This window comes from Carassius auratus, chromosome 4, assembly GCF_003368295.1.
Source record: "Carassius auratus strain Wakin chromosome 4, ASM336829v1, whole genome shotgun sequence".
NCBI classification, from domain to species: domain Eukaryota; kingdom Metazoa; phylum Chordata; class Actinopteri; order Cypriniformes; family Cyprinidae; genus Carassius; species Carassius auratus.
Window position 1 is genome coordinate 2343306 of NC_039246.1, and position 14951 is coordinate 2358256.

General features: G+C 43.5%; 2 protein-coding genes across 2 annotated transcripts in view; both read right to left on the minus strand.

The window, feature by feature from the left end:
• LOC113066531 (gastrula zinc finger protein XlCGF57.1-like) overlaps window positions 1-14951 on the minus strand; it is a 1043158-nt gene that overhangs the window by 481367 nt on the left and 546840 nt on the right. The gene's annotated exons all lie outside the window — the stretch shown is intronic.
• LOC113066975 (pollen-specific leucine-rich repeat extensin-like protein 2) lies at window positions 7552-11997 on the minus strand. Its single transcript, XM_026239144.1, has 5 exons — window positions 11817-11997; window positions 11545-11586; window positions 11377-11409; window positions 10862-11287; window positions 7552-10783 (listed from the first exon to the last, which is right to left on the minus strand). The coding sequence occupies exons 1-5, from the start codon at window positions 11827-11829 to the stop codon at window positions 10416-10418; spliced, it is 882 nt and encodes a 293-aa protein (XP_026094929.1). The 5' UTR covers window positions 11830-11997; the 3' UTR covers window positions 7552-10415.

The following is a 14951-nucleotide window of genomic DNA, read 5'->3' on the forward strand; positions in this document are numbered from 1 at the left end:
CTTTTCCACGGTTGCGACGGCACCATGTCGGAGCTCATGAAAGAGGCTTATTACACGCCCTCCAACCCGGGCTCTTTAGGCGGTAAAAAACGATTAAAAGACGCCGTCTTGAAAGACACCGGGGTCCGTCTAAGCGATAAACAGGTCTCAGAATGGCTGGCTGGTGAGGACGCTTACACATTACACAAACCAGCGCCTATAAAATACAAACGAAACAGAGTGGTCGTGTACGGGGTCGATACTCAGTTCCAGGCCGATCTCGTCGACATGATCGCCTACGCTAAGGATAACGACGGTCATAAATATCTGCTGACGTGCATAGACGTATTTAGCAAGTACGCCTGGGTTCGTGTGTTGAAGAATAAGAGCGGTCTCGAGGTCGCTAGAGCGTTCGAGTCTATCCTCGAAGAGGGCCGCGTGCCTCAGAAATTGCAGACGGATCAGGGAAAGGAATTTTTTTAACAAACAATTTCAAGATGTGATGAAAAAGCACGACATTAATCATTTCGCTACCGCTACCGATTTGAAAGCCAGCGTCGTGGAACGATTTAACAGAACCTTAAAAAGTCGTATGTGGCGATTTTTAACGGCTACAAATTCCCGTCGATACATAGATGTTTTACAAGACATCGTGCAGGGGTACAATACCAGTTATCATCGAAGTATCAGAATGAGACCCGTGGACGTCGGTAAAGTAAACGAGGATCAAGTGTTTCAAAACTTGTACGGCGATATAAAGAAGACCGAGAGATCCGTATTTAATTTCAAAGTCGGCGACGTCGTCAGGATTTCTAAAGTGAGAGGTCCGTTCGCGAAAGGTTATGAGCAGAACTACACGGAGGAATTTTTCACCGTATCCTCGCGTATTCCGCGTCAACCCCCGGTCTACAGACTCACCGATTACGACGGCGATGTCATCGAGGGGGTTTTTTACGAAAAAGAGCTGCAAAAAATAATTGTGAGTAAAAACAAATCTTTTAAGGTGGAAAAGATTTTAGGCCAGAAAAAACAAGGGAAATCTACGCTCGTTTTAGTGACAATGGCTAGGGTGGCCTTCAAAATTTAATAGTTACATAGATAAAAAAACTCTGCTGGACTTAAAACACCCCGTCGTTTAACGGATGAGATCATACCAGCGAAGGATCGCCATGGACGATCACGGGTTCTACGTCACGTTACCGTGCAATGCGTCGTCGTTGGTTTATCCTGAAAATCGCATATCCTCCTATACGACCAGGTAGCAAAAGCTATAGACTTGAAAGGACGATGGGAAGTCGGACTCGCCGAAATCGAATATTCCTAGAAGTTGGTACAACTTTGATGACGAAGACGGTCATTTCATCCTACAAACGGTCCCGGAACCCCCGGATAGCAAGACTCCCAAAGGCTCTTATGTCGGTTTTTCTGTAATTACGAAATTACACATAAAGTGGCGGGTACTACGCAAACATTCGTACAATCCTGCGTGCTATAAATCAACTTACCGCACCGGCGGCCGTATTGAGTCTCGACGAATTCAAAAACAAGGTGAATCTGACCGCGAAACCCAACATTTCGATAAGTTTTCGAGGGGAGGCTAGCCACCTATTTAGGAACGACGCTAAAACCTCTAGGAGGTTTAAACTATCATAAAAAACCAGATTTACCGTAAACGCCGTCGCGGACGCCCCTCATCAATGCGATATCAACGGGGGGTTCTACACGATGTACGTCTACACGGATATTATCCAATATCAAACGGTCGGCGATTCTTACGTTCCTCTTTTGAGATGCGTACATATATCGGGTAAAGCAACGACTCGGTCATTGCTAGATACGACAACCCACATTACGCATCGATCAGCAAGGATCACATCACCGACATCACCATAGAGCTGAAGGACGATCAAAACCGCAGAGTACCATTTTCTTACGGGAAAGTCATCGTAAAACTACACTTTAAACCGAAAAATGGTTTATTATAGACCCGGAGAGACCGCCGACTACGTCAGCTACTACCCGAAATCAGGCCGGCGGGGATTTGCCGGGCTATGCCGGGGGAGGGGTTATGTACGGAGCGGGTTAGGGGGTCTTTTCAGAGGCCTGTTCAGGATGGCTGTACCTCTGTTAAAAAGAGGATTTAGCATCGCGAAACCCCATCTAAAATCGGCCGCAAAAATATAGTATCCGACGTCGTCTCAAACGTATTGACGCGGTCTCATAACGATAAAGCTCAAGACGGATCCGGTCTGATGGTCATGGCCCGTAAGAGGATGTCTAAACCACCCGGTGTGAGGAGGCGTGGTCAGTGGGGAAAGAAGAAAACAACACTCGGACCGAAGAAACGCTCAGGTCGTACGCAGAAAGCGTAAGGCGGCTGTTAGACGAAAGGCGTCGATCAAGAGAGTCGTAAAAACCATCTTCTAACATGGCGTTATTGCACCGCATGTCGGGGGAGTGCATCAAGTCCGAGTTGGACCTATTTACGGTCCCGCTGACGCAGACCGTTATTGAGAAAACGGCTATTTAGAAGTAGCCCCATTATCGGCCATATCGTACTCTGCACCGTTGGAGTTTTTTATCGCCGGCAACGGCGACGATTATTTGGATCTTAACAACACGATGCTCTATCTACGGGTGAAAATCACGGGGCCTGACGGAGCAGATATCGCTCACCCGGCTAAGGTGGGGCCGATAAATTACCTGGCAGCTACCATGTTTTCACAGGTCGACGTAACCCTCGGCGACCGCCTGATATCTCAGAGCTCCGGAACTCATCCGTATCGCTGCAATCATCGAAAGTCTGCTCAACTACGGTAAAGATACGTTGGAAAGTATTTCAGCGCCGGGCTGTTTCACAAAGACACGGCCGGTCACATGGATGTACATGACCCCGCAGGTCGTAACGAGGGGTTAACGAAGAGATCGCTCTACACCGGCCGAAGCAGCGAGGTGGAACTGCTAGCCCCCATACACAGCGATATATTCTTTCAAGAGAAACTTTTAATTAATGGATTGGATTTAAAAATTACGGTTCATACGGGCTAAGGATGAATTCTGTCTGATGAGGTCCGACGACTTGGCTTACAAATTACATATAGCGGCGGCGTCCCTATTTGTCAAAAAAGTTTCCGTATCACCCCCGGTGAGACTGGCTCACGCCCCAAACGCTGCTCTCGACCACGGCCAAGTACCCCATCGACAGGGTCTGTCTAAAATCGTTCTCCATACCCGCCGGCTCTCGCGTTTCCAATCAAGAAAATCTGTTTCTAGGAACGCTGCCAAAGTCTATCGTTATCGGTATGGTCGATAACGACGCATTCACCGGTTCCTACGAGAAAAATCCATTCGCGTTCAAACATTACAATCTGGAATTCCTAGCGGTCTACGTGGACGGTCAACAATTTCCCGCCAAGCCCCTACAACCTAATTTCGACGCCGGTTTGGCGGTGCGCGAATATTATCAGCTGGCGATGACGACCGGGAGACACCTTAAAGATCGACCGCTCTGTATCAGCAGGAATGATTTCCTGAACGGATACACGCTCTACGCATTTAACCTGACGCCGGACGAGGACTGCGGTCAGCACATTTCCCTCATCAAGTCCGGGAACATCAGAGTAGAAGCTCGTTTCAGACAAGCTCTGCCGAATACCGTTAATTTAATAATCTACGCCGTATTCGACAGCCTCATTGAAGTGTCTAACCGCAGACAGGTACTGATCGATCACTACTGAGAGATGAACACGCTACAACTCACAGCTATCGTGGATAAAATAGCGTGCGGGACTCATTTTCTCGGGGTTCTGCCGAGCGATCAACTACCCAAAAAACCGTTGGGGATCTTACCGTCGTTCTGCGTCGTTAATACCCACCCCTCTCGATCGCCGGGGGAGCATTGGCTAGCCGTTTATTTAGCGCGAGAGGGGACGGCTTGTTTTTTCGACAGCTTCGGCAATCCGCCCAACAGCCCCCGCTTTCCAATCAGCATCAATAACTTTCTAGACGTCAACGACGTCGACGTATTATACTCCGACAGACGCGTCCAGGATTATTCATCGGATACCTGCGGACAGCACTGTGTGTTTTTTCTATATCATCTAGCCAGAGGTCGCGACTATAGCCACGTGATGAAACTATACACCGATGATTATATTAAAAATGATAAAATGGTGTCCCTCTTTGTGAAGAGATTGAGACCGCATGTTTGTAATGATAAAATGTTATCGTGCGTTCATTGTGTGCAGACATGTTTGACGTATAAATAAAAAAAGCTTAAACCATTATATTTCTTATCGTCTTTTATTTATTTAATCATAAGATACAAATGAATGAATGCTCGATCTAAGGAGTCGTTACATTTCCAGCCATTGTCGTAGGTCGATAGTCGGCGATTTAAACGGCGAGTCTTCAAAATCTCCACCCGAGGGGGGTGAATATCTCCTCCCTTTTTTTCTTTTATAAGGTCTAACAGACGGTGATGGGGGTTCTAAGGGTTTACTCTTTAGAGAGTTAATCGTACGTCTGACCTGTTGGTTCGGCACCGTAGAAAAAGGGATGTTTAATTCGCCAAAGGCGTGTAGAAACTCCGACCATCCCGGAGGTCTCCGTTCATCCCTAACGTTTTGCGGAGCCGTAACATTTTTTAACAAATCGACCATGTGCGAACCTTGTACGGCTTTACCCCTGAACACAAACTCCCCGGATTCGTTCCACGAGCTTAGTCCTTTAGCTTTAGACATCTTGTCTAATATGTATCTGCTGTTTTTCACGCTTCTCGACGGGACGTTCTTCAGAACTTCGGCGACGACAGCCTCCTCGGCTTTACCGTCTTTGACGTTAGCGGCAGTCGGCGATTCGTCTTTAGGACCGGGGTCAAGATGGGGTAACGAAAGCGTTAAAACACCGCTCTCACGATCCCCTTGTTTAACGACGGTCAAAAACCTGTTCAGGGTTTGGCTGTAAAGTTTGACTTTTTCGTAAGGATTCAAATCGTCGCGGCGTAAAATATTTCTTATGGCGGCGTCCAAATCGCTCTCCACGGTCTGTTGAATGTTCTCACGAGCATTTTCACTCTTGAGCTTATCCAGTTGATGGTGAGGGACTAAATACATCTTTTCGGCGTACTCCATCCTAACGTTTCGCTATCAAGCTCGTGAGAAACGGCACGGCGACGCTGAGGAGCGGTAGCAGGAACCCTCCCTTCTGGTTGAAGACTCGTTTCTTGGCCGCTATGCCGATTTTTTTATCGGCTACAAATTTAATATCCGCTCTTCTCTTTTTCAGTTTTTGGTACTGTTGCCTGCTGACCGGAATGACCCCGTAGAGGATGTTTAGAGCCACTTCGCAGAGCGCTAAAATGAATTCGTCGGACGCCGATTGTAATATAAGGCGTCGTTGTTTAGGGGTGGCTTTATGTAGCATTTTTAACACCGGCAGATGCTTACAAAGCCTCGCGGACATGGTGATCACGTTCTTCTTTTTTTCGGGATATAAACCACTTGACGGTCTGAAAGCAATCCTGTTCTGAGACGGTACTGCTCCGGAGTTTTCGCTTTATAGTCTATCATTAGATATCCGAAAGGTCGGTCGACCGCGTCGTGATAACACTCCATAAAGTATTTCGTGTTTCCGGGGTACATTTGACGACCTAGCATCGCCACTTGATGGACGTCCCGAGGATTTTTAAACAGGATCATATAATTGGCGTTTAAGCTGATGGTTCGACTCGACTTTCCCTGCGCGAATAAATTTTGCACTATGTAAATAGAACTGAGATTACGATGGTGACAGTATTGAGTGAACACGCGCTGCAGTTCGACGTTAGCGCTAGCTTGTTCCATGAGATCGTCGACGACGAGAAGGTTGGCGGTGGTAACAGGCAGTAAATCATCATCATTCAGACTCTGGGGTATTCCTTGTATAAATTTAATGTCATACAATTGAAGTAAATCATCGTACAAAGTTTGCCAACAATCATACAACCAAACAATGTTTTCAATTTTCTTCGAAATGATATTCAAACCTTTTTCCAACAAAAGTTTCACAAAATAAGACTTTCCGGAATTGGACGGTCCAGATACAACGCAGCTGAAAGGGTGTTGAAGTCTGAAATCAAAATCGGACACATCCTGAGAACCTCTGTGCATCGCCATCTGATCAGTAGCCGTAAGGAAGCGTGGTATAATCGCTTAAAAGCCGACGTTTATCGTACCTTAAACCTCTTAACGACTGATTTGTTTTGTAATGTGAGAGTCTTTTTATCCCTCACAATGTTTTCCGTATGAGCCAGGATGTATTTGGATCTATCGTGAGACGTCACATAGCTGTCGACCAGACCGATCAGGGATTCGAGACAGATAGCTTTGGAATTTTTTGCATTCAGAGTTATGCCCTTAGCTTTCATGGCGACTTTACCTTTGACCGTCTCAAACGCGTAAGATTTGGGACCACTGGCACAGAAGGTCGTTATGTGGTCGTCGGGGTCCAATTCGCTCGTCAGCTCCCCTAAATGATCACCCAGAGGAGGCTCCCAGTCGCCGTCCCTAGACACGAATATGACGCTGTCGGTGTCAGAGTATAGCAGTCGTTCGCCTAGTCTGTCCATCAATTCGTACAATTCCAGTCGTGCGTGCGCTGTAGTGAAAGCGCCTACAAAAACATTGACGTCGCGCACCTTGCAAACATCGTCCTTGTCGGGTTTATGCTGGACTAGAGCTACGTCGCCTGAGACGAATGAGAAATAGGTCAAGGTGTCGGTGTTGCCAAAAACGATTCTGGTGAAATCTTCGGGCTCGCGCACCAGAATTGTTTGAGGTAAGTTCGGTCTTAAAGAGAAGCGTCCCCACAAACTATTCAGAATTAGTTTAGTGATCGCCCTCTGGGCGGCGTTGTACTTGATTTTTTCCGGGTCGAGTTGAATACCCTCTTTTTCAAAATAGTCACGAATGTAGGCCTCTTTCTCCGCATCCGTGACGACGTTCGGAGGGTAGCCCGAAGCTTGTTGTTTCAAACATAAGAAGGTCTTTACGTATTCGGCAAACAAAGCGTCTGACCGTTGTGGAAAATGCCAAACCTCGTCTATCTTGGCTATCACATAACCCTTCTCGATGGCTTTTAAAAGCTCGATACTGACCCAACAGCCCGAGAGCGATCTTTCCTGGTCCGTGTGGGTACAGCTCGAGGTCTGGTTTTGGTCTTGAGCGCAGGTTCTACATAGCGCGAACGTCAGCTTCCCGTTCGAACGGAAAGGAAGGACTGGATGGAGTAAGTTGCGGGGAGGGTACACGGTGGCTTTGATAAGTCCGTAATAATTTTCAATCGGTTCGAAATCTGCGAAAATGATTTCGGGGTGTCCGATCGGGTAGCTTTTCCTGGCCTGACAGAAAGGGTACAGACTGGTGAAATCCAGATATCTTATTTTCTCATCGCCGCTCACTTTGTGGTATAGCTTATAGGAGTTGGTGCGGCCTCCATAGAGCGTTTCGCGCGGATTCAGTCTCTCAGGGGCGGAATAATCGGCCATAAATTCTATCACGGAGGGGTCGGTCTTTTTCATCCGATTCCATTCGCATTCCCACAGAACCTCAATTTGCAAACCGTACGCGTTCCGGAGAATTTCAATCTTATCGTCAAACTGGTTCCTGAGAACCCCGTAGGGTACTCCGGACAGGGGGTGCGTCTGATTGGGTTCAAAGCGACAGCAATGTCCGTGGAAAACACAGCCCGAGAACTCTAAACCGTGCCTGACGCCGTCCTGCTCGTAGTAGCCGTCTAAAAAGTACTTACCGATCGATACTTCGCCGTGGTTTACGGCGTGATGAACGTCCACGTTTCGAGTCTTTTTTATATACTCGAGCCATTGGATCGAACCGCTCGAGTAGGACTTATTCTGGTGGATGTACGCTTTGTTATGCGTCAGGGCTAGCATGTTTCTGGCGAGATAATGTGTTTTGAAGACCCCCATCGCGCAGCTGGCGATCGTCGTGAACCCAAAAGGGTCTAGTTGGGTGCAGTGTAGGAATGACGTCCTGTACTTCATGCAACCTTCACGCAATAACACGACGTCGTTAACGCCGTAGTCGTACAGTTCTTTCCTGAAATTAAAGAGCTCACCCTTGACCGTGCTGTACCACGCGTCAAACTTTTCTTGGGCTTTATCCGACATGTTCTCGTAGTTGTAGAACTTTTTGTCAGGGTACGGTCCGACGTAGTTCTCATTTTCCACCCTGTTGAAAAGATGGGGGAAATAGCCTTTTTCGGTCGTCGTCAAGTCTAACGCAGCGGGCATTTTGGCGAGAGCGAATGGGAAAAATGAGTAGCTATCGATGTATCGTTGGGCAAATGCGTCGTCGTACATCAGGAGTAGTTTGCACCCTTGCATTATGACCTCGAGCACGATCCCCGCTTTGCAAAAATACTCCAGAATTAGAAAGGCATCAAATCTGGAGGCGTAATGAGCGATGAAGCAGTAGCCTTTGTATCGGGGCTGTCTGAAGCGCTTGATTAGCTTAGCGATGCAGTCCGTGCCGTAGGCGGTAAATTTCTGACCTTTGAACGTCATGGCACAGACAAAATTAGCCTCGTGGCGTCCGTTTTCGTAACGCGATTCAAAGTCATAAAAAATATACTTTTCACACGGTTCCTTAAGCTCTAGAGGTTGTATAAAGCATTGATGTGCTCCATCGTCCGTCAGAGACTCTCGACAATGCACACATTTGTCTGGGGCGCATATGTGTTTGGTTTTCTGGTTGCCCGGTTTAACGTCGTAACGTCGGTTACATAGTTTGCAGTATTTGATCATATCGCAGGCGGGGTATTCCTGACCGGGAGGCGGGTTTTTTTTATGCATTTCGAAACAATAAGCCGATTTACAGTAACGCAAACAATCGGGGCAATGTAGGTTTCTCGCTTGGAACCTGTAGCAATCCGCATCGAAACAGATGTTGCAGACGTGCTTACATCGATGGTCTCTGCGGTTGCTGTAAGATTTGTAGCAAAATGGACACACATATGCTGAACCGAGGAACGCCTTCAAACTCGTTATCATGTAGTAGTGGTCGTCGTGGAGATACAGAAAGACCGTTTTTGGATGGGGTTCATCTGAATTTTTGTAGGTTTCTAAGATCATGGCGTTAGATCTGTGAAATACGACGATTTTAATGTCTAGCGCTCGTTCGAACGAGGCTATGTCGCCGAGACCGATTCGGTCTTGGATGGAGAAGCCGACGCTGTTTTGGATGACGGAAGCCAGTTTTTCTAACTCGCTCTCGGGGTGTTGGGGGTTTAGAAAACGGGCGAGACAGATGGAGAAGCACAAATTATTTGAAATATTGATCGGGCAAAATAAACTCGTCTTTTTCCTTTTGATCACCTCATCCACAGCCAAGTCCGTGAGTTTCCGACGACCCCCGCCTTGTCTGTTCATGGCTACGGAAGCTTCAAATTCTACGGTTTGGTCAGATAGTAACCGGTCGTTGCTCTGTAAAACTTTTTCGATTTGATCCATAAACCCATCCACGTCGTAATTATTACCGCGAGTTAAAATCCCGCTAACGGGCGTCTGTAAACTGGGAGCCGTCAATGTGATATTGATCACCGGAGAATTTGTGTCAAATTCCCTAGCGAAATTCACAATTCCAGTAAGCATGTCGTGTAAGCGGGCGTGGTAAGAGGCCAAATCTGTAGAGTTAATCTCTCTCAGATTCGTAGTCCTTCTCAATGTCACGCTATTGAAACGAGGTCGCGGTAAAACATGATATCCGTTAACGTCCCCACCCTCACGAATCAACCTGTCAACGTCTGTACGGCTTAATCGAGTCTGTGTAGTAGGGTCGACGTTACCTGATGTGGACGCTTGCGGAGTATCATTACCGGCGGGGTGGTCTGTGTTGTCAGGATCAGCCTCGGTACACACCGTCGGTGGGGGGTTTAAAACACCGCCGTGTTGTACAACGGGGTCGGTGTCTAGGCTAAGCAGAGGATCGAACAAATTCATATTTGGATTTACGGCTAATTCAAAAAGATCCAAAATAGGAGGGGATTCTTGATTAAACAAATACTGTTCTAAAGAGTCCGGAAGTAAACTTAGCATCTCGATCTCGTCCGGCGTCAGTTCTGTGGAGGATTGACGTAAGTCGTCTGAACCGTCCATTTTTAGATTTCAGACCAAAACACGTACTATTACAAAATCATAGAGTTAAAACAAGCATACATGAACTATTACACATTTCATAGAGTATAAAAAAGCATACATGAACTATTACAAAATCAGAATACAAAAGCATATATGACAAATCAGAGTATAAAAGCAGATATCGGATTATATATGTAAAACAAAGTATAAAAAGCATACATGAAATATTTAAACAATCATAGCAGACGTGAGATATAAGAATTACTTGAAATATCGGATTATATAAATATAAATATATGGATTATATACGAGACTCGTTGCCCAACGCGATCAATTTGTTGTTAATATCATCTTGTACGTCGCGGAGTTCGACGTATTTGTTGTTTATGTCAACCTGCGCATCGCGAAACACTTGACCGAATGACTGAATCGAATTAATGGGGCTATGAAACGGAGGCAGATCATCGAATGATTCGTCAACCGGCTGAGGCGCCGGCACTTCTTCCACTTCTACTTCTTCCGACGACGGTGAGGGAGAAGGATATGGCGTTTGACCCGCGTTGGTGGTAGACACCTCGTCACGCTCGCTCGTCCAAGAACTCTGGTCCCAGGCATCGATTTGAGACATGCCCCAGGTAGTCACGTCATCCTTATGGCTTCTACTCGAGTCTGTTGGGTGTAAAAAAATAAAAAATCTTAATGTTTGACACCATCTGGTTTAAATGCAAATAATGTAGTTAGTCTTACCATAAAACAGCTCGGTCTCAGGACTGGTCGCCGGGCTGTTCGGTGGTGTCAGACAGAGAGTTTTCCTCTCTGGAGAGCTCTCAGGACTGATCGTCGGGGGAAAACGATAAGCCTTTCTCGGAAGTTCGCCGTTCGGTTCAGGTCGGACCACCGCAGTAAAACGATAAGTCTTTCTTGGTGGTTCGTCACACGGTCCAGGACTGACCGGAGAGGTGGGGCGATTCGTTTTTCTAGTCTTCTTTCTTGCTGGTTCGTCAGCGGGTCCGGGGAGTGATTCGTCGTAGGATCCTATTGGATTCTCGATGTGGGCCGGAGCGGGGTCGGGTAGAATGTTGTCTGTTACGTTGACGGTGGGATCTTCGTCGCCATCTTGCGTGAGATCGATAACTGTCTGAAAGGCGGGTTGTGTGATGAATTGGATAAAATCTAAAAAAATAAAATTAGATTCCTCATAAACAAAAAATTTTTTACTTTTGATTTCTCATAAAAAATTATGGAGACGGATCTTGTCTTACCATCGGCTGCGCTGTCTGGATCAATCGCGGCCTCTGTGAATAAAATAAAAAATAAATAAAAAAATTATGATAAAAAATAAAAAATAATAAAAATAAATAAATTAATAATATACAAAATTAAAATACGTTCATTTTAGTTTATAAAAAGAATAGTTAATACGTACTTACGTGTATTAATAGCGTCAAAGGCTTGGTGCTCAATATTTGAACCTGTGATAAAAAATAAAAAGTGTTATGATTTCAAACACATGGAGAGGGTTTTTATTTTACAGTTTAATGGAGCACACACACATACACACACTGTGACAAAGAAATTGTGATGTCATAACATTAAACCGCAAGCAGATGGCGCAATTTTCACTATAACACTGTGTCGTAACATTAAATCAACGCAGATGGCGCAATTTTCACTATAACGGCGTCATTTCATCCAGACTCACCGGGGGGAGCCATTTCACCATCATATCCTCATATGTCGTTTCACTGTGAAGAGTTAGCAAACGGGAAAAATGGTTTTCTGAGTTACGCTTAGTTACGCTTACACCTTCCGCGATGTCGTCTTCATAGATGACAAACGGATAACGGAGTGGCAAAACGTAGATTTAACGGACCAGAATTGTTTTTTTCTGAAATCCCTATACATAGCATTGAAGCAGCCAAAACTAAGCGTGCGTCAAACGGATGTCGTCATGTTTTCAAAATAAAAGTATTTTCAACAGGATGGCGTCATATTTTCAAAATAAAAGTATTTTCAACAGGATATGGTGATATTTGCAAAATAAAAGTATTTTCAACAGGATATGGTGATATTTGCAAAATAAAAGTTTTTTTTTTTTCATACAAACAGTGATTGGAACATTAGACTCGGAGATATTAAGTCAAATAACACATACTTTATATTGTTAAAAATATCTCTATCAGCATATGACTGCGTAATCTGCTTAACATGAAATATTAAGACGACATAAAGACGTCATAGACTGTAAAAATAACATAACAGGCTTTGATCAATGAATAGTTTTTTATTTTAAATATCACTATCGACAGATGTCTGCGTAATCTGCTTAACATGAAATATTAAGGCGGCATAAAGATGTCTACGTAATCTGCATAACATGAAGAAAATTACAGGAATGACATGAAATATGGTTTAAAACCATCATAGACTGTAAGATAGCATAACATAATTTGATCAATGATTTTTTTTATTAATATCACTATCAGCAGATGTCTGTGTAATCTGCTTAACATGAAGAAAATTACAGGAATGTCATGAAATATGGTTTAAAACCATCATAGACTGTAAGATAGCATAATTTGATCAATGAATAGTTTTTATTAATATCATGCTTAACATGAAGAAAATTACAGGAATGACATGAAATATGGTTTAAAACCATCATAGACTGTAAGATAGCATAATTTGATCAATGAATTGTTTTTTTATTAATATCACTACCATCAGATAACATGAAATGATAAAATACTCACTTTGATCCATTGTCTTGGAAAGCAAATGTCTTGGAGAGTCGTCCAAAAAGTTTTTCTGCTTCAAAGTGATGGCTTGTAACACGTCTAAATAGCTTTATAAGGGGCCTGTGAGAGAAATCGGTGCTGAGTGACCGCTAGGTGTCATCCTTGTTCTATGAATGAACTTGTTCAAAAGGTGGGAAACTGAACCAGGGTCGCGCATGTCGTCATAAATTAGAGGGGTACAAAGAGATGCTAGCCGCTCGCCCACCGTAATTCACAGATGCAGCCGTCAGAAAACTGTCAAAAACATGGTACTCCTTCGTGAGATACGTTAGTTTTAATTAGCAATGTCTTTGAAGATATTATGATTTTGTAGTAAATTCGGAAGAAAGTGAAGTGTAGCGTGCAAACGAAGACGCTGTGAATACTTGCGGGTCAGGAAGGTGATGTGAAAACATGGATCTCGTTTTATCTGAAAACAGTCGGTTTCAGTATATTTTTTTATAACGGTTTCATTTATAACCTTTTTTAAAAGAACAGAATGTTTTTCAACCTTAGAATATGTATATTATATAAAGAACTACGTGTTTTGAAAGTGCAGGCGCGCTCTCTCTGTCTCTCTCCTGGGGCACGAGCGCGGATCAACCGTGTGCTATCATTCAGAGAGAGTCCGACAGATGGAGCTGGAGTCCCGTTTCTCACAAAGCTGAAGCTTCTGTCTAAATAAGGTAGGTGGATTGCTTTAGTAAGCTTTTCAACCTTAGTTCAATTGTTTTTAGATTATGTATATTATATAAATTATATAATGTTTTATATATATATATATATATATATATATATATATATATATATATATATATGTGAAATAACTAAAATGTGTTTTAGATTATATAAATTATATTTTTTATATATATAAATGTGAAATAATTAAAATGTGTTTTAGATTATATAAATTATATAATGTTTTATATATATAAATGTGAAATAATTAAAATGTGTTTTAGATTATATAAATTATATAATGTTTTATATATATAAATATGAAATAATTAAAATGTGTTTTAGATTATATGAATTATATAACTGAAATGTTTTTCAACCTTTAATTGTTTTATATATATAAATTATAGGATGTTTTATATATATATATATATATATATATATATATATATATATATATATATATATAAAATGTAGAACACACCGACCCCATTTATACACCGCTCATGAACGTAATGGGAGGGGGGGGAAGCCGTATAACCATACACACACACACACACACACACACACACACACATAACCGTATAACTGTGACTTCAAACAAGCTATCTGACACAGACTTCAAACAACTGGCACAGACTTCAAACAAACTAACGGTCGATAGGGTAAAACTTTCTGTCAAAACCACATGATCGATGGTTGGGGAGTCTTTCATATACCGTTTTAATTTAGAACTAACAGGTCAATAGGGTAAAACTTTCTGTCAAAACCACATGATCGATGCGTGGGGAGTCTTTCATGTACCGGTTAAACTAGCCGTCAAAACCATGATTTAGAACTAACTAGGTCAATAGGGTAAAACTTTCTGTCAAAACCGCATGATCGATGCGTGGAAAGGTCATAGGTTAACCCTTGAAGTCGGAAAGTTCCGCCCATCCATCATAAGGTCACCGGAAGTTCAGCCTGTCAAAAGGTCAAAGGTCAAAGTCATAAATCATCATGACAGGTAGTATAGTATACTTACTACTTTTGCCCCTTATCTTCCAGGCCAGCCCATAACACCCCTTCTGCCCCTTGGTTATCTGATGTTCTATGCGAACACCGTTCTAAGCTTAGAGCTTCTGAAAGGGTGTGGCACAAGTCCAAAAATACTACTGACCTTATTGTGTATCAGTCACTCCTATCTTCTTTCTTTGCTAATGTCTCCTCTGCTAAAATGACATACTACCATAACATAATTAACATTTCATCTAACTCTCGCATGCTTTTTAAAACATTTTCCTCACTTCTTTGTCCTCCTCCTCCCCCTCCTGCTTCATCTCTAATAGCTGACGACTTTGCCACATTTTTCATTAATAAAATTAAACACATTAGTGCACAAT

Excerpts from the sequence above, each read along its gene's own strand:
- LOC113066975 (XM_026239144.1), bottom strand. Across the intron at positions 11,410-11,544 it reads CTTTGACGCTATTAATACAC|AGGCCGCGATTGATCCAGAC; the intron begins GTAAGTACGTAT and ends TTTTATTCACAG. Across the intron at positions 11,288-11,376 it reads TCCAGACAGCGCAGCCGATG|ATTTTATCCAATTCATCACA; the intron begins GTAAGACAAGAT and ends TTATTTTTTTAG.